The sequence below is a fragment of the Phoca vitulina genome, unplaced genomic scaffold (genome assembly GCF_004348235.1).
Source record: "Phoca vitulina isolate PV1807 unplaced genomic scaffold, GSC_HSeal_1.0 scaffold49, whole genome shotgun sequence".
In the NCBI taxonomy this organism is placed as follows: domain Eukaryota; kingdom Metazoa; phylum Chordata; class Mammalia; order Carnivora; family Phocidae; genus Phoca; species Phoca vitulina.
In genome coordinates this window covers 3,328,903-3,349,144 of record NW_022589752.1, presented here as the reverse complement: position 1 = coordinate 3,349,144, position 20,242 = coordinate 3,328,903, and the positions used below count along the sequence as shown (strand labels likewise).

General features: G+C 35.4%; 1 protein-coding gene and 1 pseudogene across 4 annotated transcripts in view; one reads left to right on the top strand and one right to left on the bottom strand.

Moving 5' to 3' along the window:
• The window catches only part of CASC1 (cancer susceptibility 1), a 62,207-nt gene that overhangs the window by 16,714 nt on the left and 25,251 nt on the right, over positions 1 to 20,242 (top strand). For 3 of the 4 annotated variants that reach the window (XM_032432620.1, XM_032432619.1, XM_032432622.1), the window contains 6 exons: positions 406 to 497; positions 3,184 to 3,285; positions 4,132 to 4,269; positions 10,024 to 10,170; positions 12,882 to 12,985; positions 14,324 to 14,633. In XM_032432620.1, the coding sequence (XP_032288511.1) occupies positions 406 to 497; positions 3,184 to 3,285; positions 4,132 to 4,269; positions 10,024 to 10,170; positions 12,882 to 12,985; positions 14,324 to 14,633 (893 nt within the window). The remainder of the gene's footprint in view (positions 1 to 405; positions 498 to 3,183; positions 3,286 to 4,131; positions 4,270 to 10,023; positions 10,171 to 12,881; positions 12,986 to 14,323; positions 14,634 to 20,242) is intronic. The other variant, XM_032432621.1, reaches the window with a different exon arrangement.
• LOC116621621 lies at positions 1,258 to 1,341 on the bottom strand (annotated as a pseudogene).

Below are 20,242 nucleotides of genomic sequence, written 5' to 3'. Positions count from 1 at the left end.
TATTTCATATTTTGTTTTTAATAGTGAAACCAAGAGAAGATTAGGGTAGTTGCTTCTGATGATGTAGATGTCACAAACTTACGGAAATCTTCTGAAGACTTTACCTCTCCTTAATTACCCATGATAGATCTGTCACTTTTTATTGGTTAAATCATTATTGGATTTCTATAAACTTTCTGGGCAAGAGAAATATCATTATAATCCTATTTTCTTGGCCAGAAAGTTTGAGTCATGTTGTTTTTTGAAAGAAGTCTAGCATTCGTCTTATTTCTACCACATGATATGGTTGTGACTTCTATAAAATATTCCACCACCCTTACATCTTGAAAATACTTTAAGCAATTTTAAGGGCTTAAAAATAGATTGATTTAATCACTGAGAAAAAAAATTTTTTTGGTTCTTTAGAGGAGGCTCGTGTGAAATATGAAAAAGAAGAAATGGAAAGGCTTGAAATACAACGGATTGAGAAAGAAAAATGGCATCAACTTGAAGCAAAAGTATATAAACATTAGTAATATTTTTTTAAAAGATTTTGTTTATTTGTCAGAGACAGACAGCTCATGCGCACAAGAGGGGGGGGGGAGCGGCGGGCAGAGGGAGAAGCAGGCTCCCCGCTGAGCAAGGACCTCAGTGTAGGACTCGATCCCAGAACCCTGGGATCATGACCTGAGCTGAAGGCAGATGCTTAACCAACTGAGCCACCCAGGCGCCCCTAGTAATGTTATTAATGAAGACACACTATGTGGCTGTCAGATATGTTTGGCCATGTAATGTCACTCTCCCCCATACCTACCACTAATGTTTAGGCCTTTATAAACTGGTTTAACTCATTTAATCCTACCAGAAAGTTAGTGAAATTATTACCCACATTTCACAGATAAGGAAATTGAGGAATAGGGAAAGTAAGCAGCAGAGCCAGGATTTAGACATAAATAGCTTTGCTTCGCGGAGCCCTTGCTTGTAAGCACTGTTATTTTTCTCAATCTGTTTTATAGATAAACAGGGATGCCCCTCCCCCACCCCCCCAAACTCAAATTCTACCTCTCCTGTTTCAGTTTTTTTTTTAATTTTTTCTTTTTAGAGTTTATTTATTTATTTGAGAGAGAGAGAGACAGAGATAGAGAGAGCACAAGTGGGGAGGAGAGGGAGCCTGATGCTGGGCTCGATCCCAGGACCCCGGGATCATGACCAGAGCTGAAGGCAGACACTTAACCGACTGAGCCACCCAGGCGCCCTCTCCTGTTTTAGCTTTACTTCTCTTTTTCGCCAGAATTTTTCAATTAGCAATAATCGCGCCTCGGATACACCTCATTGGCTACGATAATGCCACTGTGCAAAGCTTTTCACCAGAATTTTTCAGATCAGTAGTTCTGAAATATTTTGATCTGAGGAGAAACCTCTTAAGTATTAAAAATTGAAGACCCCCAAGGAGATTTGTTTATGTGGATTATATCTATCAATATTTACCATATTAGAAATTCAAACTGAGAAATTTTAAGATGCATTATATTAATAGATATTAAATATTGTTAAAAATAAACATTAGTAAAAATAAAATATATTAACATTTAAAGAAAGAAAACAACTATACATAGAATTACATATATAATATATATTATTGATTTATAATTGACATATAATATTATATTAGTTTCATGTATACAACATAGTGATTCAATATTTGTATATATTGTGAAATGATTATTATAATACAATAGTTACATCCATAACCACACATTATATATTTTTTAAATTAGGGAAATAAGTGGCATTGTTTATATTTTTAAAATCTCTTTGATGTCAGACTTAACGAAAGACAGCTGGATTCTCATATCTACTTCAGTATTTTGTCTGTTTCAGTGTGTTGTTTTGATTGAAGTATATGAAGAAAATCTGGCCTCACAAAGATTCATAGTTGGAAAAAGGAATATTGTAATAGCCTTTCAGATAACTGTGAATATTCTTTTTGATACTATACCAAAACTCAATAAATCATAGTTTCTCAATATGGAATCTGAAATCATATCAATGAGCTTTTCATGCTCTGTTACACTAAAACATTGATTTATCTTACTCTTTAAGTAGATCTTGTATCCATGTATGATTCAGCAATATCATGCATTCATTGCTTGGAAAAATTTGGTTTACTGAATTATTTCCTTCCAAATACTGACACATTTTTATTGTTCATTATCAAAAATCACATGCACTAATTTCATCTGCAATCAAATCAGAAAGGTTTTTAAGGAAAAAATGTCAAGCTCACAGCGTAGATATAAGTTTTCCTAAAATTTGAATTTTTTTCCTTAAAGATTCATTTATTTGAGAGAGAGAGAGCAGGGGGGAAGGGCAGAGCAGGAGGGAGAGAGAGAATCTCAAGCAGACTCCCCACTGAGCACAGAGCCCCACGATATAGGGCCTGATCCCATGACCTGAAATCATGACCTGAGCCGAAACCAAGAGTCGGATGCTCAACCGACTGAAGCACCCTGGTACCCCTTTAAAATTTGAATTTTTATTTGAAAACTTGAATTTTATCATTGGTAACAAATACTTTTAGTTGTTCCCTGGAATTGACATGCTCAATTCATTCATTTTTGAGAGGTTCTGCCAAGATACTCTAATAATTGCACAAGTATTTCTCAAGACAGTCTTGTCCTTTGATATGCAGCAGAAGTGCTTTATGTATACTTCCCATTTTATCACACAGAATAATCAAAAGACATACACTGATGAGTTGACATTTAATAAAATTAATAATTTTCACTTCATCACATCATTCTTATGTGAAACTGGCTGTTTCCCACCCCTCTCCCCCAAAGAATGTGCCCCCTAGTACAGCTTGTGACTTGATTTGTCCTGAGGCACCAGGAATTTTATACCATTTTGTGCCATTAGTGCAAATGTATACACAGCAAAAAAGGCAAATACTGTTTTAGTATTATTATGTAGACAGATTTGACCTCACAGATCCCTAAAGAGTCTTGGGGACCCACTAGGAGTCTGCAGATCATTCACAAACCACAGTTTCAGATGAAATCTTTTGGAAATAGCAGTTACATTTAAACTAACTTTAGTTAGTGTTCATTTTGAAAGTATTTTGTCAGTAAAGTTTAGAGGCTACTTGTGAAACATAAAGCTAAAATTAAAGAGCTAGCCAATGTATTTATCTCCACGTAACAGGATCTGGAAAGGAGAAATGAAGAACTTGAAGAACTTTATTTATTAGAGGGGTGTTTTCCTGAAGCAGAGAAATTGAAACGAGATACTAGATTGCTTTCTCAGGTAAGACTGATTTGTGTGTGTTACGTGTGTGTGAACTAATACTTTTGTACCACAAGAGGGAGTTATAGTCTGATATCCTTTTTACTCCTCCCAAACTTTGACTTTGTCTGTAAAACATCTCTAATCTGACAAATCTCCTATATTGCATGTAGCAAAGTAAATTCACATAGCTTTGTAGAAAACTATTTGTCAATAATAAGACCCTTGAAATTTTTATATCTTTTGACTCTGATTTAATTTTGGGGAATCTGTACTGAGGAAATTATTCTAAATTAAAATAGAAAACTGAGCTTCATGGAATCTAGTGTTGCTCAAAACAGCGTAAGTTTGGAAACAATAAAGATTATTATCAGGAGAAGAAGAAAAAACTAACAATATGGCAAAAGATGATGGCGGTATAATTTTAAGCAAAAAACTGTAAGTACAATATGATTACAAATGCAGAATTTGCATAGACTACAGAATGAATGGAAGAACTCATACTAAAATGCCAATGGTGATTAACAATTAGTAACAATTTGAGAAGTGGAAATTAGCCTGTGTTGGCTTTTGTAAATATAGAAGTTATATGATTAGAGAAGAAAGCAAAACAAAACCAACTCATAAATACTGTTTTAAAAATATCACAATTACTAGAATTGTTATTTATTTGAATTATGGAAGCTTTTAAATTATTTTGATGAAGAGAATTTTATTATTTTAGAGATATCTCAAGTAAGCAGTTAAAGTCATAATATTTTTTGCCTAAATTGGAAAAACTAGGTTATGAGAACTGATACTTTGAAAAAAGTTATTTAATCTTTGAATTTTCATCAGTGTGAACCTTCAGACATTTTTATTCCACAGTGGAAACACTACATTCAATGTGATGGGAGTCCTGATCCTTCAATATCCCCAGAAATTAATACTTTCATTAGCCTGTGGAAAGAGGAAACAAATGAGACTCTTGAGGAAGTGATTGCGAAGAGTAAACTAGTGCTAAATGTAGGTATTGGAATATTATTTTATAATTTTAAATTATTTAAATTACAAATTGTCTGATACTGCCTCCAAAATAAAAATAAATTGAATAACTATCATACTTGCCAATTAGTAACACTACTGCTTGCTTGGCTATGCAGAAAAATTATTTGCTAATCTTTACATTTTTTTTTTTAACAGTCCAAGTGCATTTTATTTTATTTTTTTTAACAGTCTTTTCATTTTTTTTTATTTTTACAACTCCTTTTTTTAATTTTTTATCTTTGCCACCTTAGATATAAGGTCAACATAACATAAATGTGAAACATTATGTGTGTCTAATCCAAGCAGGAAAAAAAAATCAAGTTGCATCCATTTATGTAGATAACTTGGGGGAAAAGTGCATGATTTTATCCTGAGTTGAAATTTTCCACTATTCTATGATTCACTACAGATGTTTTTCAATGTTAACTATGTGCCAGGCACCTATCCTTTAAGGCATGAAAGTACAAAGATGAGTAAGAACATTGTACCTTCTACTTCTGCAAATAGGATGGACAGACTACCCTGAGGATCTACCACATTATGATGCACTTAAAAATGCTAAAAACAACTTTTTTTAATGATATTTAAATTCATTGCCTACAGGCGCCTGGTTACCTCAGTCGGTTAAGTGTCTGACTCTTGGTTTTGGCTCAGGTCATGATCTTATGGATGGTGAGATTGAGCCCCACATGGCTCCGTGCTCATCAGGGAGTATGCTTGAAGATTCTCTCCCTCTCTCCCTTCCCCTACTCTAGTGCTCTATCTCGCACACTGTCTCTCTCTCTCTCTAAAATAAATACGGGGCGCCTGAGTGGCTCAGTCATTAAGCATCTGCCTTCAGCTTAGGTCATGATCCCAGGGTCCTGGGATCCAGCCCTGCATCAGGCTCCCTGCTCAGCGGGAAGCCTGCTTCTCCGCCTCCCACTCCCTCTGCTTATGTTCCCTCTCTCTCTGTCTTTGTCTCTGTCAAATAAATAAATAAAATCTTTAAAAATAAATAAAATAAATAAATATATAAATCTTTTTTAAAAGATTCTATTCATTCATTTGAGAGTGAGAGACAGATCACGAGAATAGGGAGAAGTAGAGGGAGAGAGAGAAGCAGACTCCCCACTGAGCTAGGAGTCCAACGTGGGGATTGATCCCAGGACCTGGAGATCATGACCTGACCCAAAAGCAGACACTTAACCATTTGAGCCATCCAGGCACCCCAATAAATAAATCTTTAAAAAAAATAAATTCATTGCCTAGTTCAAAACAAAGTAAGGGAAAATCTTAGAGGCCAATTCAGAAAAGTGGGCAAGTCTCAAAGTCAGTGGCTTCCCAGAGAGCCACTTCCCCAGAGGCTCTCTGTTAAGTCTTGGGTTAGCATTGGTTTAAAGGACCATCAGGAGGCAAAGCCTAGAGTATGTGAAAGGTGGCAAGTTGAATCAGAGATTTCTTATATGGCTGGGAGTCTCCAAAAGTTATTGTGGGTAATAGGGGAAATACTCGGCAAAAGATGATACAAACTTGTTTGGCTCATCTTTAGCTTAGAGAAGGGAAACAAGAAAATTATTCTTAATCACAAGTGAATCCAAAGTTGATTGGGAGAATTTACCAGAATATAGGAGAGAGAAAGAGATGGAAAATATGAATGAGAAGTTAATAAATATGTATGATAGAGGAAAAGAGGCGAAAATACATTGAAAAGGAGTACCAGAAAGAGATGCAGAAGAATGAGGGAATGACAATATTCAAAGAGAAAATGTCTGACGTTTTTCCAGAATTGAGGAAAGATACAAACCCTCAGATTCAAGAAACCCAACAAATCCCAAGTTAGGATGAATAGAAAAATGCACACTAGACACACCTAGATAATAATTGAAACTAGAAGGGATTCACTGCTCTTGGTCCTTTTATCTTCTAATGCTTTTTGTTACCATTCCTCTCCACCTTTTTGTGTTTCTTATCACTGTGGTTTACTTCTATGTGTTGTTGTAAGATGGACTAACTCCAGATTCTGTTAAGCTCTTAACATGCATTGCCTGATTTGATCTGGACAAGCTTATGAGACCCATTCTACGTAAAAAGGGAGAGAAATTGTGACTTACTTAGAGTCTCCTATGAGACTTCAGATGGGTCTTACTCTTTTTTTTTTTTTTAAGGTTTTATTTATTTGAGAGAGAGAGAGATACAGAGCAGGAGTGGGGGGAGGGGCAGAGGCAGAGGGAGAAGCAGACTCCCCGCTGAGCAGGGAGCCCCGATGCGGGCTTGATCCCAGGACCTGAGCTCATGACCTGTGCCAAAGGCAGACACTTACCCGACTGAGCCACCCAGGCGCCCCTTACTCTGACTTTCCAAGGGCTCCATGGAGCCTCCCCCACACCATGAGGTGTTCTTGCCATTGCATATACTCTCTGCCATGCTGCCATGGCAAGATGCTGGTCTCTGATGCTCTGCAAAAGCCGAGAGAGAGTGGGAAGTAGCAGAAGTAGTAGAGGTCATCAGTGATAAGCTGGAAGTGAAATCTTCCTATTGTGAGAGTGGGTTACAGAAATGGACATAATAAATAATAGGGAAAATGAGAAAAAAGATAAGTAAAACAAAACAGGAGATGGAAGAAGAGAATGATCATAGCAATAGGAAACTAAAGCAGGCAGCACATGAGGAACAGAAAGAATTGGATAGCATCGATGACATGGTGAACACCAGGTTCCAAATGATCAAATTTATTTATTTGGCAAGCTCTTAAATAACACTATGCCAGGCTTTAGAAATAGTAACTTGCTGAATTCTTATAATAACCCTATGAGGTAGGCACTATTATTCCCATTTCACAAATGAAGAAGGCACTGTGATGTTGTCCAAGATCACACTGGTAGTAAGAAGTGGCTAGGATTGAAGCCCCGCATTCTGGGTTGAGTCCATACTGCACTATACCACTATGCTGCCTCTCTTAATTTAGAAGTTTATTAGGTATTTCTTATGTGTCAGTGTTCAAAACTAAATCTTGCCACAATACAGTATTAGTTGTTCCTGTGACCTTGCTGTGCCTCATTTTCTCCTAACACTATAAATACCTCCACTCTCTTCTTGCTTGCATTCTTTTTTTTTTTTTTAAAGATTTTATTTATTTATTTGACAGAGGGAGAGGGAGAGCACAAGCAGGGGGCGTAGCAGGCAGAGGGAGAGGGAGAAGCAGGGAGTCCAATATGGGGCTTGAATCCCAGGACCCTGGGATCATGACCTGAGCTGAAGGCAGATGCTTAACCGACCGAGCCACCCAGGCACCCTGTTTGCATGGTTTCTGAGATGTTAAATGCAATTTTTAATTTTGTTCCTCTAAAGGTACGGTGTTTTTTACTCTGGCTTCTGTGGGGATTTTTTCTTTATCTTTGATTTTTCTGTAGTTTGAAAATGATAAGCGTAAGTGGAGTTTTTTAGGGCATTTATCCTGCTTTGTGTTCTCTGAGTTTCCTGAACCTGTGGTTTGGCATCTAACATTAATTTAGGGAAATTCTCAGTTATTATTATTTCAGATATTTCTTTTGTTCCTTTCTCTCTTTTTTCTCCTCCCGGTGTTCCCATTATGTGTATGCGACACCCTTTGTAGTTGTCCCACAGTCCTTGGATATTTCATTCTATTCTTTAAATTGTTTTTTCAGGTTTTTGTTGTCTTTGCCATTTGGTTTTCAAGGATTCTTATTGCTATGTCCTCTGGCTCAGAGATTCTTTCCTCAGCTGAGTTCAGTCTACTAATAAGCGCACCAAAGGCATTCTCCATTCCTGTTACAGTATCCTTTGATCTAGCATTTCAATCTGGTTCTTAGGATTTCCATCTCTCTCCTTTACATTGCCCATATATTCATGTATGCTGTCTGTTTTATCCAGTAGAACCCTTAGCATATTAATCATAGTGGTTTTAAACCCCTGGTCCGATAATTCCAACATCACTGCCATGTGTGGTTCTGCTTGCTTTGTCTTTTCAGATTGTGGTTTTTGCCTTTTGGTATGACTTGTAATTTTCTCCTGATAGCTGGACATGATGTACTGGGTAAAAGTTGCTGCTGTAAATAGGCCTTTAGTAATGGGACTGTGAGGTAAGGTGGGGAGAGGGGAAGACCTGTGAAATTAGTTCTCAGTTTTTTAGTAAAGCCTGTGTCTGCATCTCTGCATGGTGAACTTCACAAACGTTTCAATTGTTTTTATTCCCTCTTAAGTGGGAAGGAATGGCTAGAGCCAGCTGGAGTTATGTATTTTCTTTCCCCCAGGTGAGTTAGGCTCTGATAAAACTCTTGCAGATTAGGCTCTAAGTAGTTTCCCCTGAGATCAGGCCTTGTACAGAGTACTCTGGTGTATTTCAAAACAGTTCCTTTTCCCCTCCCTCTGCTAGAAATAGGGGATTTTGCTCCTACAGTTATTATGAGAACCTGGTGGAGCATTTGGAGGTAAATCTAACAATATGGTGGGCCCTCTTGTTCCATGACTGTATTCTCCTGGAGTTTTTAACTCTCAAGAGTTGTCTACACTGAGTCTAAATAATTTGTCATTTACAATTCAGATGTTCTTACTTGGCACTGTTTTCTGCAGTGGCTTTTGCTCCTGAATATAGATCTCTCCAATCTTGAGGGCAGATGTTTGCCCTATCTCCTCCTCTCTTGTGGATTAAAGAACAGTTGTTGATTTTTCAGTCTTTTGAGCTTTTTATTTGTTAGGATGGGGTCGGGTCTTCCAAACTCCTTACTTCGGTTTCCTTATCTGTAAAAACAGACACAATAACAGTATCTAGCTCATAGAGTTATGATGAAGATAGAATGAATTAAAACGTATAAACATTTAGAACAGTTCCTGGCACATATGAAGTGTAGGAGAGAGAAAATTCTTCTACCCTTCAAGGTCTTTCAGCTGGACTGAGAATTCAATTCATATGAGACAGGAAAATAGGAGAAAAAAGACAATTTTATTACGTGCACATGAAGACCCAATAATGAAATTGAGACCCAAAGAAATGACCAAGGCAGGCAAATTTTAGACAAAGAAACAATAGATTGGTGAGGAATTTACAGGATAAGGAAAACAGGTGTTTGTGAGCTTGAATCAGTAAGGAATTTTAAGAGGAATTTGGGCCAAGTAGATTAGTAAAAAAGTAACAAGGTTTATTTCCACAGTTTTCTCTACTTGAAAGTCCATGTCTGTGGTGATAAAGATGTCTTTTCTTAGTACAGGGAGGGTATTTTTCATATGGGAGATATGTTTCCTGCTTTCAGGAGGACAGAGGAGGGTGTGTCTTTGTACCAGTTAATTCTCAAGTAGCTTCAGTTCAAAATGATCAGTATTGTGCCTTTGTGGTTCATTTGGGGGTGGCCTGCCCTGGACTCCTACATAAACATTCAGTATATATTAGTAACTCTCTTCATGTCCTCCTCCTCCTCCTCATTGTTGTTATATCATTATTTCTACTGTTCCATAGTCTTAGGTATCCAAGCTGTCCCTGTTCTATTAACTTGCTAATGAAAGCTCTGTTACAGATAGTTGGGAATTCTTATAATGGAATTTCTGGAGAAAATATTTAATTTTTCCATGATCTTAAATAATACAATAAATATAAGAAAGGATTTTTGTATGTTTTACTGGTGATATGATGTGTGCCTCAATTCAAAAGTGATAGAACATCCCCTTTTCACTTTTTCTTTGACTTTTTGTCAGAAGATTATTTTTATAGTAAGTTTTTACATTGTTTTTATTTTATAGTTAATTGATAAATTGAAATTAATTTTATTGGAAACACCACCATATGATTTGGAAGATAAAAATATAATACAGTACCAAAGATCAATTCTAGAACTGCAGGAGCTCCTTCATCTTAAGTTTAACGTAGCCACAGAAATACTTCTCAGAGTAAGTGTGATTTTTTTTGCTTATAACTTATGATTAACTTTTTTAAGTGTTAAAATTTTACACTATATGATAAAAAAACCCAGTATCTTTTTAATTAAAAGGCTATGGATAAGTCAGTAGAATAATTTGAAGCACATATATTTATCCAGATTTAACAGTCGTAAATATTTCTAAAAAAAAAAAAACATAATCAATATAGTTAAAGTCTAGTTTTTCTTTAAGATTTTATTTATTTATTTGAGAGAGGGGAGAGCACAGAGGGAGAGTGAGAGGGGGAAGCAGACTCCTCACTGAGAGCCCAATGTGGGGCTCAATCCCAGGACCCTGAGATCATGACCGGAGCCAAAGGCAGATGCTTACCTGACTGAACCACCCAGGCCCCCCTTTTTTTCTTATACTTGCTAAGGTTTAGTAGGATCACTATGAAAATAAATTCACAAAACTTTATATGTTAAACATTCCCTACTCTAGATAAATCGACAAAGATCGTAATTATTGGTAGTCACTCTATTTTCCCCAAATACCTTGTCATTAATGATAATATCCATATAATTGTAAAATCATTATTATACCTTAGAAAGTAATAATTCCATAATCTAATGTCCAGTCCATATTTAAATTTGGGCTAATATTCTATCCCATGAATGTCTTCTATGGCTGTTTTTGTTTTATTTTGCTCTTTAAATCAGAAAACAACCTAAAGTCACACTTTTTTTTTTTTTGTCTATTTTATCTTTTGGTTTATTTTGGTCTCTGTATAGCCTTGGTAGAATATGTTCTAATTACAAAAAGAACTGCAAAGAAGGCTTAAACTTCACTAAATTTATTGTTAGTAGTAATATTCATAATGTAATTTTGGAACTATTTTATTTATATTGTAAGAAAAGCAAGGAAATGTATTACAATTTTTAGTAATCAAGATTATTTTAAGAGAAAAAGATACAGTATGTAAAAGAAAAGATTAGAAAAAATACTGTAATGTTAAATTTGAAATGGAAATATCAGTATGAACCAGATTTCTTTTTAATCCATAAAAATGGAACCAGGTCTAGTTGGGGTAAACAGCCAATTCCAGGTCTGGAGCAGGGTAAGTGAAAGATGAGGTTGAGTTATCTTGTGCTAGAAAGCAAATAAATGCTCAGAGAGTAATGGAGTCGTATCCAAAGGGAGAGAACTAGCTTAAAGGGGCTCCCACTGGTCAAATTTGGAATAATTTGAATATCATAAAGAATAATTATAATTGATTATAGACCATTGAATAAATAAAAATCCGTGGGTCTAAAGTGATACTCCAAAAAAGGAAGGGGGAAAGGGGGGGTGGAGGGAAAGAACAGTTCTTTATAGAAGAATGCCATCTGATAAATGTAGAAGGAATTGTCAGTTAGAAAATCACCATTTTTGGGCGCCTGGGTGGCTCAGTTGGTTAAGCGACTGCCTTCGGCTCAGGTCATGATCCTGGAGTCCCTGGATCGTGTCCCGCATCGGGCTCTCTGCTCGGCAGGGAGCCTGCTTCTCCCTCTGACCCTCACCCCTCTCATGTGCTCTCTCTCTCTCTCTCATTCTCTCTGTCTCAAATAAATAAATAAAATCTTTAAAAAAAAAAAAAAGAAAATCACCATTTTTTAATCCTCAATGTAATAAATGATAAGGATCATTTTCACTTAAATAATTAGGTGAAAAGTTGTTGAGGAACACATGATTCTCATAGTGCTAAAGTATTAGACCACAGATTACTTACTGATTGGGGAAAAGTGTACTTCACAACTGGGAGATATGGGTACTTATCACCTTAACCAAGTGATCAAGTCCACATTGTTAATAGTGGGACATCATATGCCTCCTGATAGGATGCAACATATAGAATACAACATAACCTACAGTGCCTTCTTGCTGAAAATAATTAAGCCTACCTAGACCTAACTTTCAAAAAATAAAGGGGATAGAAGAGCAAGTTAAACAATACCATGAGGAATCAGATAAATTCACAATGTGGAACAGTTCTATAAGACAACTATTCTGAACACTTCCAAAGTGAATGTCACAGGGGGAAAAAAGTGTGGGGAATCAATTGCTTTTTAAAAATGTACAATAAATTCAATCTCCAATACTTATAAGTTTTTATATTATGGCAACTAAATACATACAATATTGACTTAGTTAAGCCATTTAAGAGAGTTAATATGCATCAAGCTATATTAGTCTTTATTAAAACATTCTTAAGAACATCCTTAAATTGTGTTTAATGTTGGATATCAAGTATTGGACTAGTAAAACATGACCCATCTGGATTTCATAAACTGGATATTTTGTTTTCTAAACTTGATGATATTCAGAAATAGACTAACTTTTGTAGTAGCATGATCTACATTTTAATAAGGTACAGGTAAAGAAGCATGTGAATAGTTAAAATCATGATAATGTTAAAATTGAGAAGGGTAATATAATAGTAATCCTGGGAATATAAGAGCAACTTTAATCCTTAGACACAGTAAGAGAAACTGAGTGGAAAGGTGAAGCACATTTAATTAGGTTAAATACATTTATATCATTAAGAGAATTTTTTAAAACAATTTTTTGTTATTTTGATACTTTTACCCAAATTACTCTTTTTAAGTAACGAATCTAACACCTGGGTGATGAAATAACTCCTCTAAGTTGCATAGCTTATGAGGCCTCTCATCTTTTATAATGTTTTCTTTTTTCTCTTATAGCAAGCTAGTACATTAGCAGATCTGGACAGTGGAAATATGGAAAAAGTCATTCAAGATGAAAATGTAACTCTATATGTGTGGGCAAACCTCAAGAAGAATCCAAGGTATTCCTGTGGGTGATACTATAGGTCAAAAGACATTGGGAGTCACATCATGATGACCAGGCAGATGCCTGTTGTATACTAGGATGGTATACTTGGGAAGAAACCTATGTTAGGAAGTCAGCCAACTGGGGTTTGAATCACAAACCTGCTATTTGTCTACCTTAGGCAAGTTATTTTCAGCTAATAACATCTTTCTGAGAAATGATAGTGATGATGATAAATTCATGATCACTTCTTCTGTTTAATCTTCAGTATTTCAAATTAATTGAGTTAGTATGGCAGTGAGTTTTAGGGAAAAATTATCAAAGTAAAAGGAGGCCTAGGTTCTGGTCCCAGCTCTGAAAAGACTGGTCATATGACAATGGAAAGAATTGGAGTTTAATTTTGATATTTAGTAACAGGAAGGGACAAAATATTTTCCAAGTTATATTTGCTGTAAAATACTCTGTCATTTAAATCTAATGAGACAATATAATAATATAACCCTTTTCATTGTAAAATGTGTTACATATAGAAGAGTAAAAAATTAATCTGTATAATTTTAAAAGAAGTAAAATGAATAGCCCTGTATTAGCTACTCAGATTTAAGAAGAGAATTAGATGGTGTGTTTTTACTAATAGAGTGAATAGTAGAGGCAGAAACAAGTTTTGTTTTATTTGAGAGTGATAGTGAGGGGGGTTGCAGGGATGATGAGTTCAACGTTGGACCTGTTCAGTTTGAAATACTTAAGAAATATCAAAGTACAAATGTCTGAAGGCATTAAAAAAAATCTGAGTTGGAGATCTATTTTGAGGAGACATCATATAGATCAGTAGTTTTTAACTCTTGGGGAATCATAGACTCTTACGAACTTATTATATATACTCATCATAGGTAAGGGCATTTTTGGACTTCTTAAAACCCATTCAGGGATGCCTCTTCCCCCGCCAACCCATCCCAGGAAACATAGAACTCGTGTTGAAAACTGATAACATAAGTTATGATTCAGGCATCAAAATAATATCCAAGGAGACTGTGTAGAGGGAAGAAGAAAGAGGGCCTGGATAGAGAGTGGAATAATGTCAACATTTAAGGGACAGTAGGAAAAAGGCCATACAGAGGAAACAGAGAAGGACCTGCCAGAGATGGAAGAGAAGAGTATGGGGTCATAGATCCCAAGAGAGTGTTTTAAGAAGGATTACATTAGCAACTGGGTCCAAATGCTGCAAAGCAAGCAAGCATGCATCAGGACTCCAAACTTTGGCAAAATTCCAGTGGAGAGAAATACTGCTTAGGTATAAATTCTCAACAGACTCAGTTTTTTAGGATCTCATCCTTTTTGTTAAAATTATTAACAGGTACAAAAGTGTCAGATTCTCTGAAACACAAATTGGATTTGAAATTCCAAGGATTTTAGCAACAAGTGACATTGCTCTACGCCTCCTACATACACACTATGACCATGTCACACCACTGCGCCCTGTTCCAACATCATTACAAGAACATACTGCCACAGTAACTCACTTTGTCAAGGATGAAGTTAAGAATGAAGAAGCAGCAATCAGCAAAGAGCTCCAAGAAGAGGGTAAACAACGAGAAAATGAGTCTAACTCAGTTCAGGAAGAAGAAACAAAATTTGAGGAACAAGGTGATAGTGAAGTACAAATGGTAGGACACATTTTTTAAACATATACATTTTTTCTTCGTGTAATAGGTGTTATTAGATTCCCTTGGAGCATTCTTAAGATTTTTTCCTAAACAACCAGAAGTTGTCTGAAAGCCACTTTCTTGCCAATGGCTCATTTTTGAATGTGTATATTTTCTTCTTGCCTTCTGTTAATAGTCACTATTCATAGTTGAGCCTGTTGCTTCAACATCCTAAAGTTCAGCACAGGAATTGCTCAGTTATATTTTAGGGACATGCCTGAACAACTTTGAAGCAAATTTAATTTTTATTTTTGTATTTCAAACTCACTTAAGGGAACTTGCCATTATATGGAAACTTGAGGTAAATACTTTCACAAACTGAAGGATTATCTTACATTACTTTCTTAGCTTTTGGTTTTGTAAGAAAGAATTTTGTAAAGTACAATTGATTTTCTTAAAGTATTGTACTGCTGTCTTAAAACTTAAAACTTGTCTTAAAACTTAAAACATCTTTAGACATAATAACATATTTGGGTAATTTAATAATCATATTCCTTTAGTCATTTTCTGCTCTTTTCTATTTCTGGGATTTTCAAGCTACTTACTTATTATGTTAGTATTAATTGTCTCTTTAGAATTTTTCAGAACTAAGCATCTTTTTTGTTTGGCCATAAACAATCTGCATTTTAAGAAGAACCAGAAATAGCAGGTTTTCCTACAAGTGCCTAAGACATGATGTGTATTGTTTTTTTGGTTTATTTTCTTTAAACACAGGGAAGGGTTAAGAATTGGATTGAATATAAATTTGAAATCAGAATAGGAATTATTAAATAATCTAAGAATATATTTAATTGAAAAATTCCATTTTAAATATTACACCAGAATAAAAAATTATAGATTCTTCAGCAATATAGAAAATGGATATGACATAATGACCAATACAAAGAATAGTATTTAGAGTATGATTACAACCATGTAAAAATTAAAAGGAGTAGAGGAGGAGAACCCAGAAACCTGTATATAGCTGATACTTTAGAGAGGTGGGACATAATTTGCTCTTTAAAAATTTGTCACTTAAAAAAAGAATTCGTTGAGCAATCCAATAGCTTTTAAAATAAAAAAATTGATTTTACCTCTCAGGTAGCATGGTAGTTTCACTAGATAGAGTTCAACAATATTTACAGTTCTCCTGCCTTTTCTGAACACATTGGATGATTGCTCTCCTCACCCCCCTGAAGTTAGGCATGACTAAGACTTGCTTTAACTAATAAGATGTGAGTGGAAGGGACATACTGATTTCTAAGGTGGGGGGGAATAAGGAATGAGTAAATGGGCCCTGGACTTCACAATAATTAAATATGCAGTAAAAAACAAAATGAAAACCCATTAACTTAAAATTAGACAGGATTTGTGGTTGAACATTCATGAAAACAGAACAAATTAAAAACAAGGTAACAAAATCGTTGTACGAAAAATGTGTCTAAAAATGTTTGGCCTTGATCTGATTCAAAATATTGGATAATTTCTCCCCCCTCAAGTTCCTTGATTATAATTAATATTTAATGAAAACACACCAACATTTTATTCAAGAATTTCACATTATTTGAAAATTGTGAAATATTTAATTAGAAAACATAATTTGATAGATTACTTGAATTGACATGGCTAACAATTCTTTCTTATGCACGTGTCTGTTAAAATGGCCTTATGCAGTGATAATTTATTATAGTTCTGTTAATGTTGGAAATAATTTTATATTAAAAATATAAGCCTATAAATGCCCTGTCATACGGAACAGTGCAATTACAGATTTTTCAAGGTCTGTCATTCATTACAATAAGGAGTTATTTCCTTTACTCTCAACTAGCGAGCTCAAAGGTACCCCAAACTAAGCTTTCCTCAGTTCAAATGGCTCTTACCAATGTGTTTACATCTGTTTTTTCCATTATTATTTAATGCTTTATTGAACAATTTCAACTTATAACGATAACTAAAGGTATGCCAATGGCTAATGTTGATAATGCCACAAAAGTACGCCCAGGAAAAGCATTCTACCCAGTGGTAAAATGCATGTTTCGTGGAATATTGAAGCTGTCCTCAACTAAATAGTCTAGGAAACTCAGAGTAAAGATCAGTAGGCAATGAGTGATATGGAAGAAATAATTTTATTTTATGAAACTTCTCCATAGCCTGGGAAGCTTGACCAACAGTTGTGTGAATGGTAGGGAAACGTGGCTGGAGGAAACTCTACTATCGGGGGATTTCAAAAGAGAAAATTGCCCAAAAGATGAGTAACATTAATTCACTTAGCGCCCCTACTTTCCAGGAACCAAAACTCGTATCACACCAAACAGGCAGTGTGTATAGAAGCTTATGCATGTGTGCTCTATCATCCTTCCAAAAACCCCACAGCATTCTGAGAAAGTTTATATGAGCTCCACAGAAGCAGAAGGATCCCACAGTAATGGTTAAGTGTGCCAAGGCTGGAGGGAAAAGCCATCTCCTGTGCTGAGGGAGGATTGGTGGGGCGGGATCAGGCCCGGGGAGCAGGAACTGCTTGGAGTGAAGAATCCCCCAGGCCCTTGATGTGCTATGCTGGGTAGGAAAGGAGAGAGAGCAGATTTTAACAAAGGTCAGCTGGGCCTACTCTTGCTACCAATTCTGAACAGTGTAAACCACCTTTTCTAAGTGTGAGTAGCCTGCAGAGGGCAAAAATCACTGGATATATAAAGAGAATCAACAGCTCAAAAGAGGAGGACAAAGATAATTTGATGGAATTTATGGGGGGGGGAAGTAAAAGAAAGGATGGAAAGAAGTAAGAGTTTCAAATTCTGTATAGAAGAAGTTCCAGAAATTGAGAAGGGAAAGGATGGGTTTAATATAATGATTGCCTTGGGATTTGAAATTAATTTTTATTTGTATTTCACTCTACAGATTAAAAAAAATTAGTTTTAAATATAAAAACAAACTAATCAAAACTCAGAATGATACAAATATATGAGGAGAACATAGGAAGTTATTTTATTATCTTTACAAGAAGGTCTTTCTTATCAGTGCATTAAAATCAAGACCATAAAAGGAGACTGGATTCAAACATTTGTATAGCCAAATAAACCTCTCTATGAAGAAAGTTGAAAGATGATGAAATGAGAAAACTAAACATATAAAACAAGGGATTAATATTTTAATATAAAGAGCTCTTACAAATTGGTAAGATAATTTCCTAATGTAAAATTAGGCAAAGGACCCGAGTAGGCAGATGAAAGGAGAAGTGCAACTAGCCAATGAAAAAATGAAAAGCTACAGAATCAAGTAAGTGATCAAATTAGAAGCAACATTATACCCTGTCTTCTTAGGTTGAGCATGAGGGGGAGAAGGCATTTTCACTTACTGTTGTTAGAAATGTAAATTTGTACAATCTTTCTGAAGTGCAGTTTGGTACTATGTAAATGTACCCATTTTAATTTTAGTAATTTATTATGAAATAATAGGACAAGTAAATAAAAATGTGCTACATGTTTATTAAGATATTTTTACAGTAGCAAATATAGTCCACAGAGTGATTATCAAATAGTCAACGGTCAAATATTAGTAGCCATTCAAAATGATATAGATTTTATATACTTCTTTTAAATTTTAAATTTTTATTTTTATTTTTATTTTTTTAAATTTTAAATTATTGAAATAAAATTGACATACCTATTAGTTTCAGGTGTACAACATAATCATTTAATATCTTTACTATGAAATAATTACCACAATAAGTCTAGTTAACATCCATCATCACACATAGTTACAAATATTTTCTTCCTGTGATGAGAACTTTTAAGATCTCTCTTAGCAACTTTCAAATATACAGTACAGTATTATTAGTTACAGTCACCATGCTGTACATTACATCCCCAGGACTTATTTTATACCTGGAGTTTTTTTACCTTTTAGCCATCTTCACCCATTTTACTTCCCCCCCCCATCTCTGGTAACTGCCAATCTCTTCTCTGTGTTTGACTTCGTTTTTGTTTTTGTTTAGCTTCCACATATAAGTGAGATCATCTAATATTTGTTTTTCTTTGACTTATTTCACATAATGCCTTCAAGGTCCATCCATGTTGTCACAAATGGCAAGATTTCCTTTTTTTTTTTTTTGGCTTAATATTCATTTGTGTATATATACCATGTTTTCTTTATCCATTCATCCATCAGTGAACACTTAACATTGCATCTATGTCTTAACTACTATAAATAATGCTGTAGTGAACATGGAGGTGCATATATCTTTTCAAGTTAGTGTTTTTATTTCCTTTGGATACATACCCAAGAGTGGAATTACTGGATCATATGGTAGTTCTATTTTTAATTATTTTGAGGAAGCTCCAGACTATTCTCCATAGTGGCTGCACCAATTTACATTCTCACCAATAGTGCACAAGAGTTCCTTTTCCTCTACTTCCTTGCCAACCCTTGTTATTATCTTTTTGAAAATAGCTATCCTAACTGGTAAGAGGTGATATCTCATTATGGTTTTGATTTGCATTTCTCTGATGATTGGTGATGTTGAGTACCTTTTCATGTACCTGTTGGCCTGTTTCATGTACCTAATTGTCTTCTTTGGAAAAATGTCTACTCAGATCCTCTGCCCATTTTTATATTGGATTGTTTTTTACTATTGAGTTATGTAGATTCTTTATATATTTTGGATAGTAACCCCTTATCAAATATATGATTTGCAAATATTTTCTTCCATTTGGTAGGTTGCCTTTTCATGTTGTTGATTGTTTCTTCTGTTCTACAGAAGCTTTTTAGTTTGATGTAATTCCACTTATTCATATTTGCTTTTGTTGCCTTTGTTTTTGGTCACCAAGACTAATGTCAAGGAGTTTACCACCTATGCTTTCTTCTAGGAGTTTTATGGTTTTAGGTTTTACGTTGAAGTCTTTAATCCATTTTGAGATAATTTTTTTTAAGGATTTTATTTATTTATTTGAGAGAGAGTGAGAGAGAGAGCACATGAGAGGGGGGAGGGTCAGAGGGAGAAGCAGACTCCCTGCCAAGCAGGGAGCCCGATGTGGGACTCAATCCAGGGACTCCAGAATCATGACCTGAGCCGAAGGCAGTCGCTTAACCAACTGAGCCACCCAGGCGCCCTATTTTGAGATAATTTTTGTGTATGATGTAAAGTGTTCCAGTTTTGGGACGCCTGGGTGGCTCAGTCGTTAAGTGTCTGCCTTTGGCTCAGGTCATGATACCAGGGTCCTGGGATCGAGCCCCGCATCGGGCTCCCTGCTCTGCAGGAAGCCTGCTTCTCCCTCTTCTACTCCCCCTGCTTGTGTTCCCTCTCTCACTATGTCTCTCTCTGTCAAATAAATAAATAAAATCTTTAAAAAAAAAATAAAGTGTTCCAGTTTTATTCTTTTACATATGGCTGTCCAGTTTTCCCAGCACCATTTATTGAAGAAACTGGTCTTCTCTCATAGCATATTCTCAGGTCCTTTTTTTTTTTTTTTTAAAGATTTTATTTATTTTATTTATTTGACAGAGAGAGACACAGCGAGAGAGGGAACACAAGCAGGGGGAGTGGGAGAGGGAGAAGCAGACTCCCAGCCAAGCAGGGAGCCTGATGCCAGGTTCGA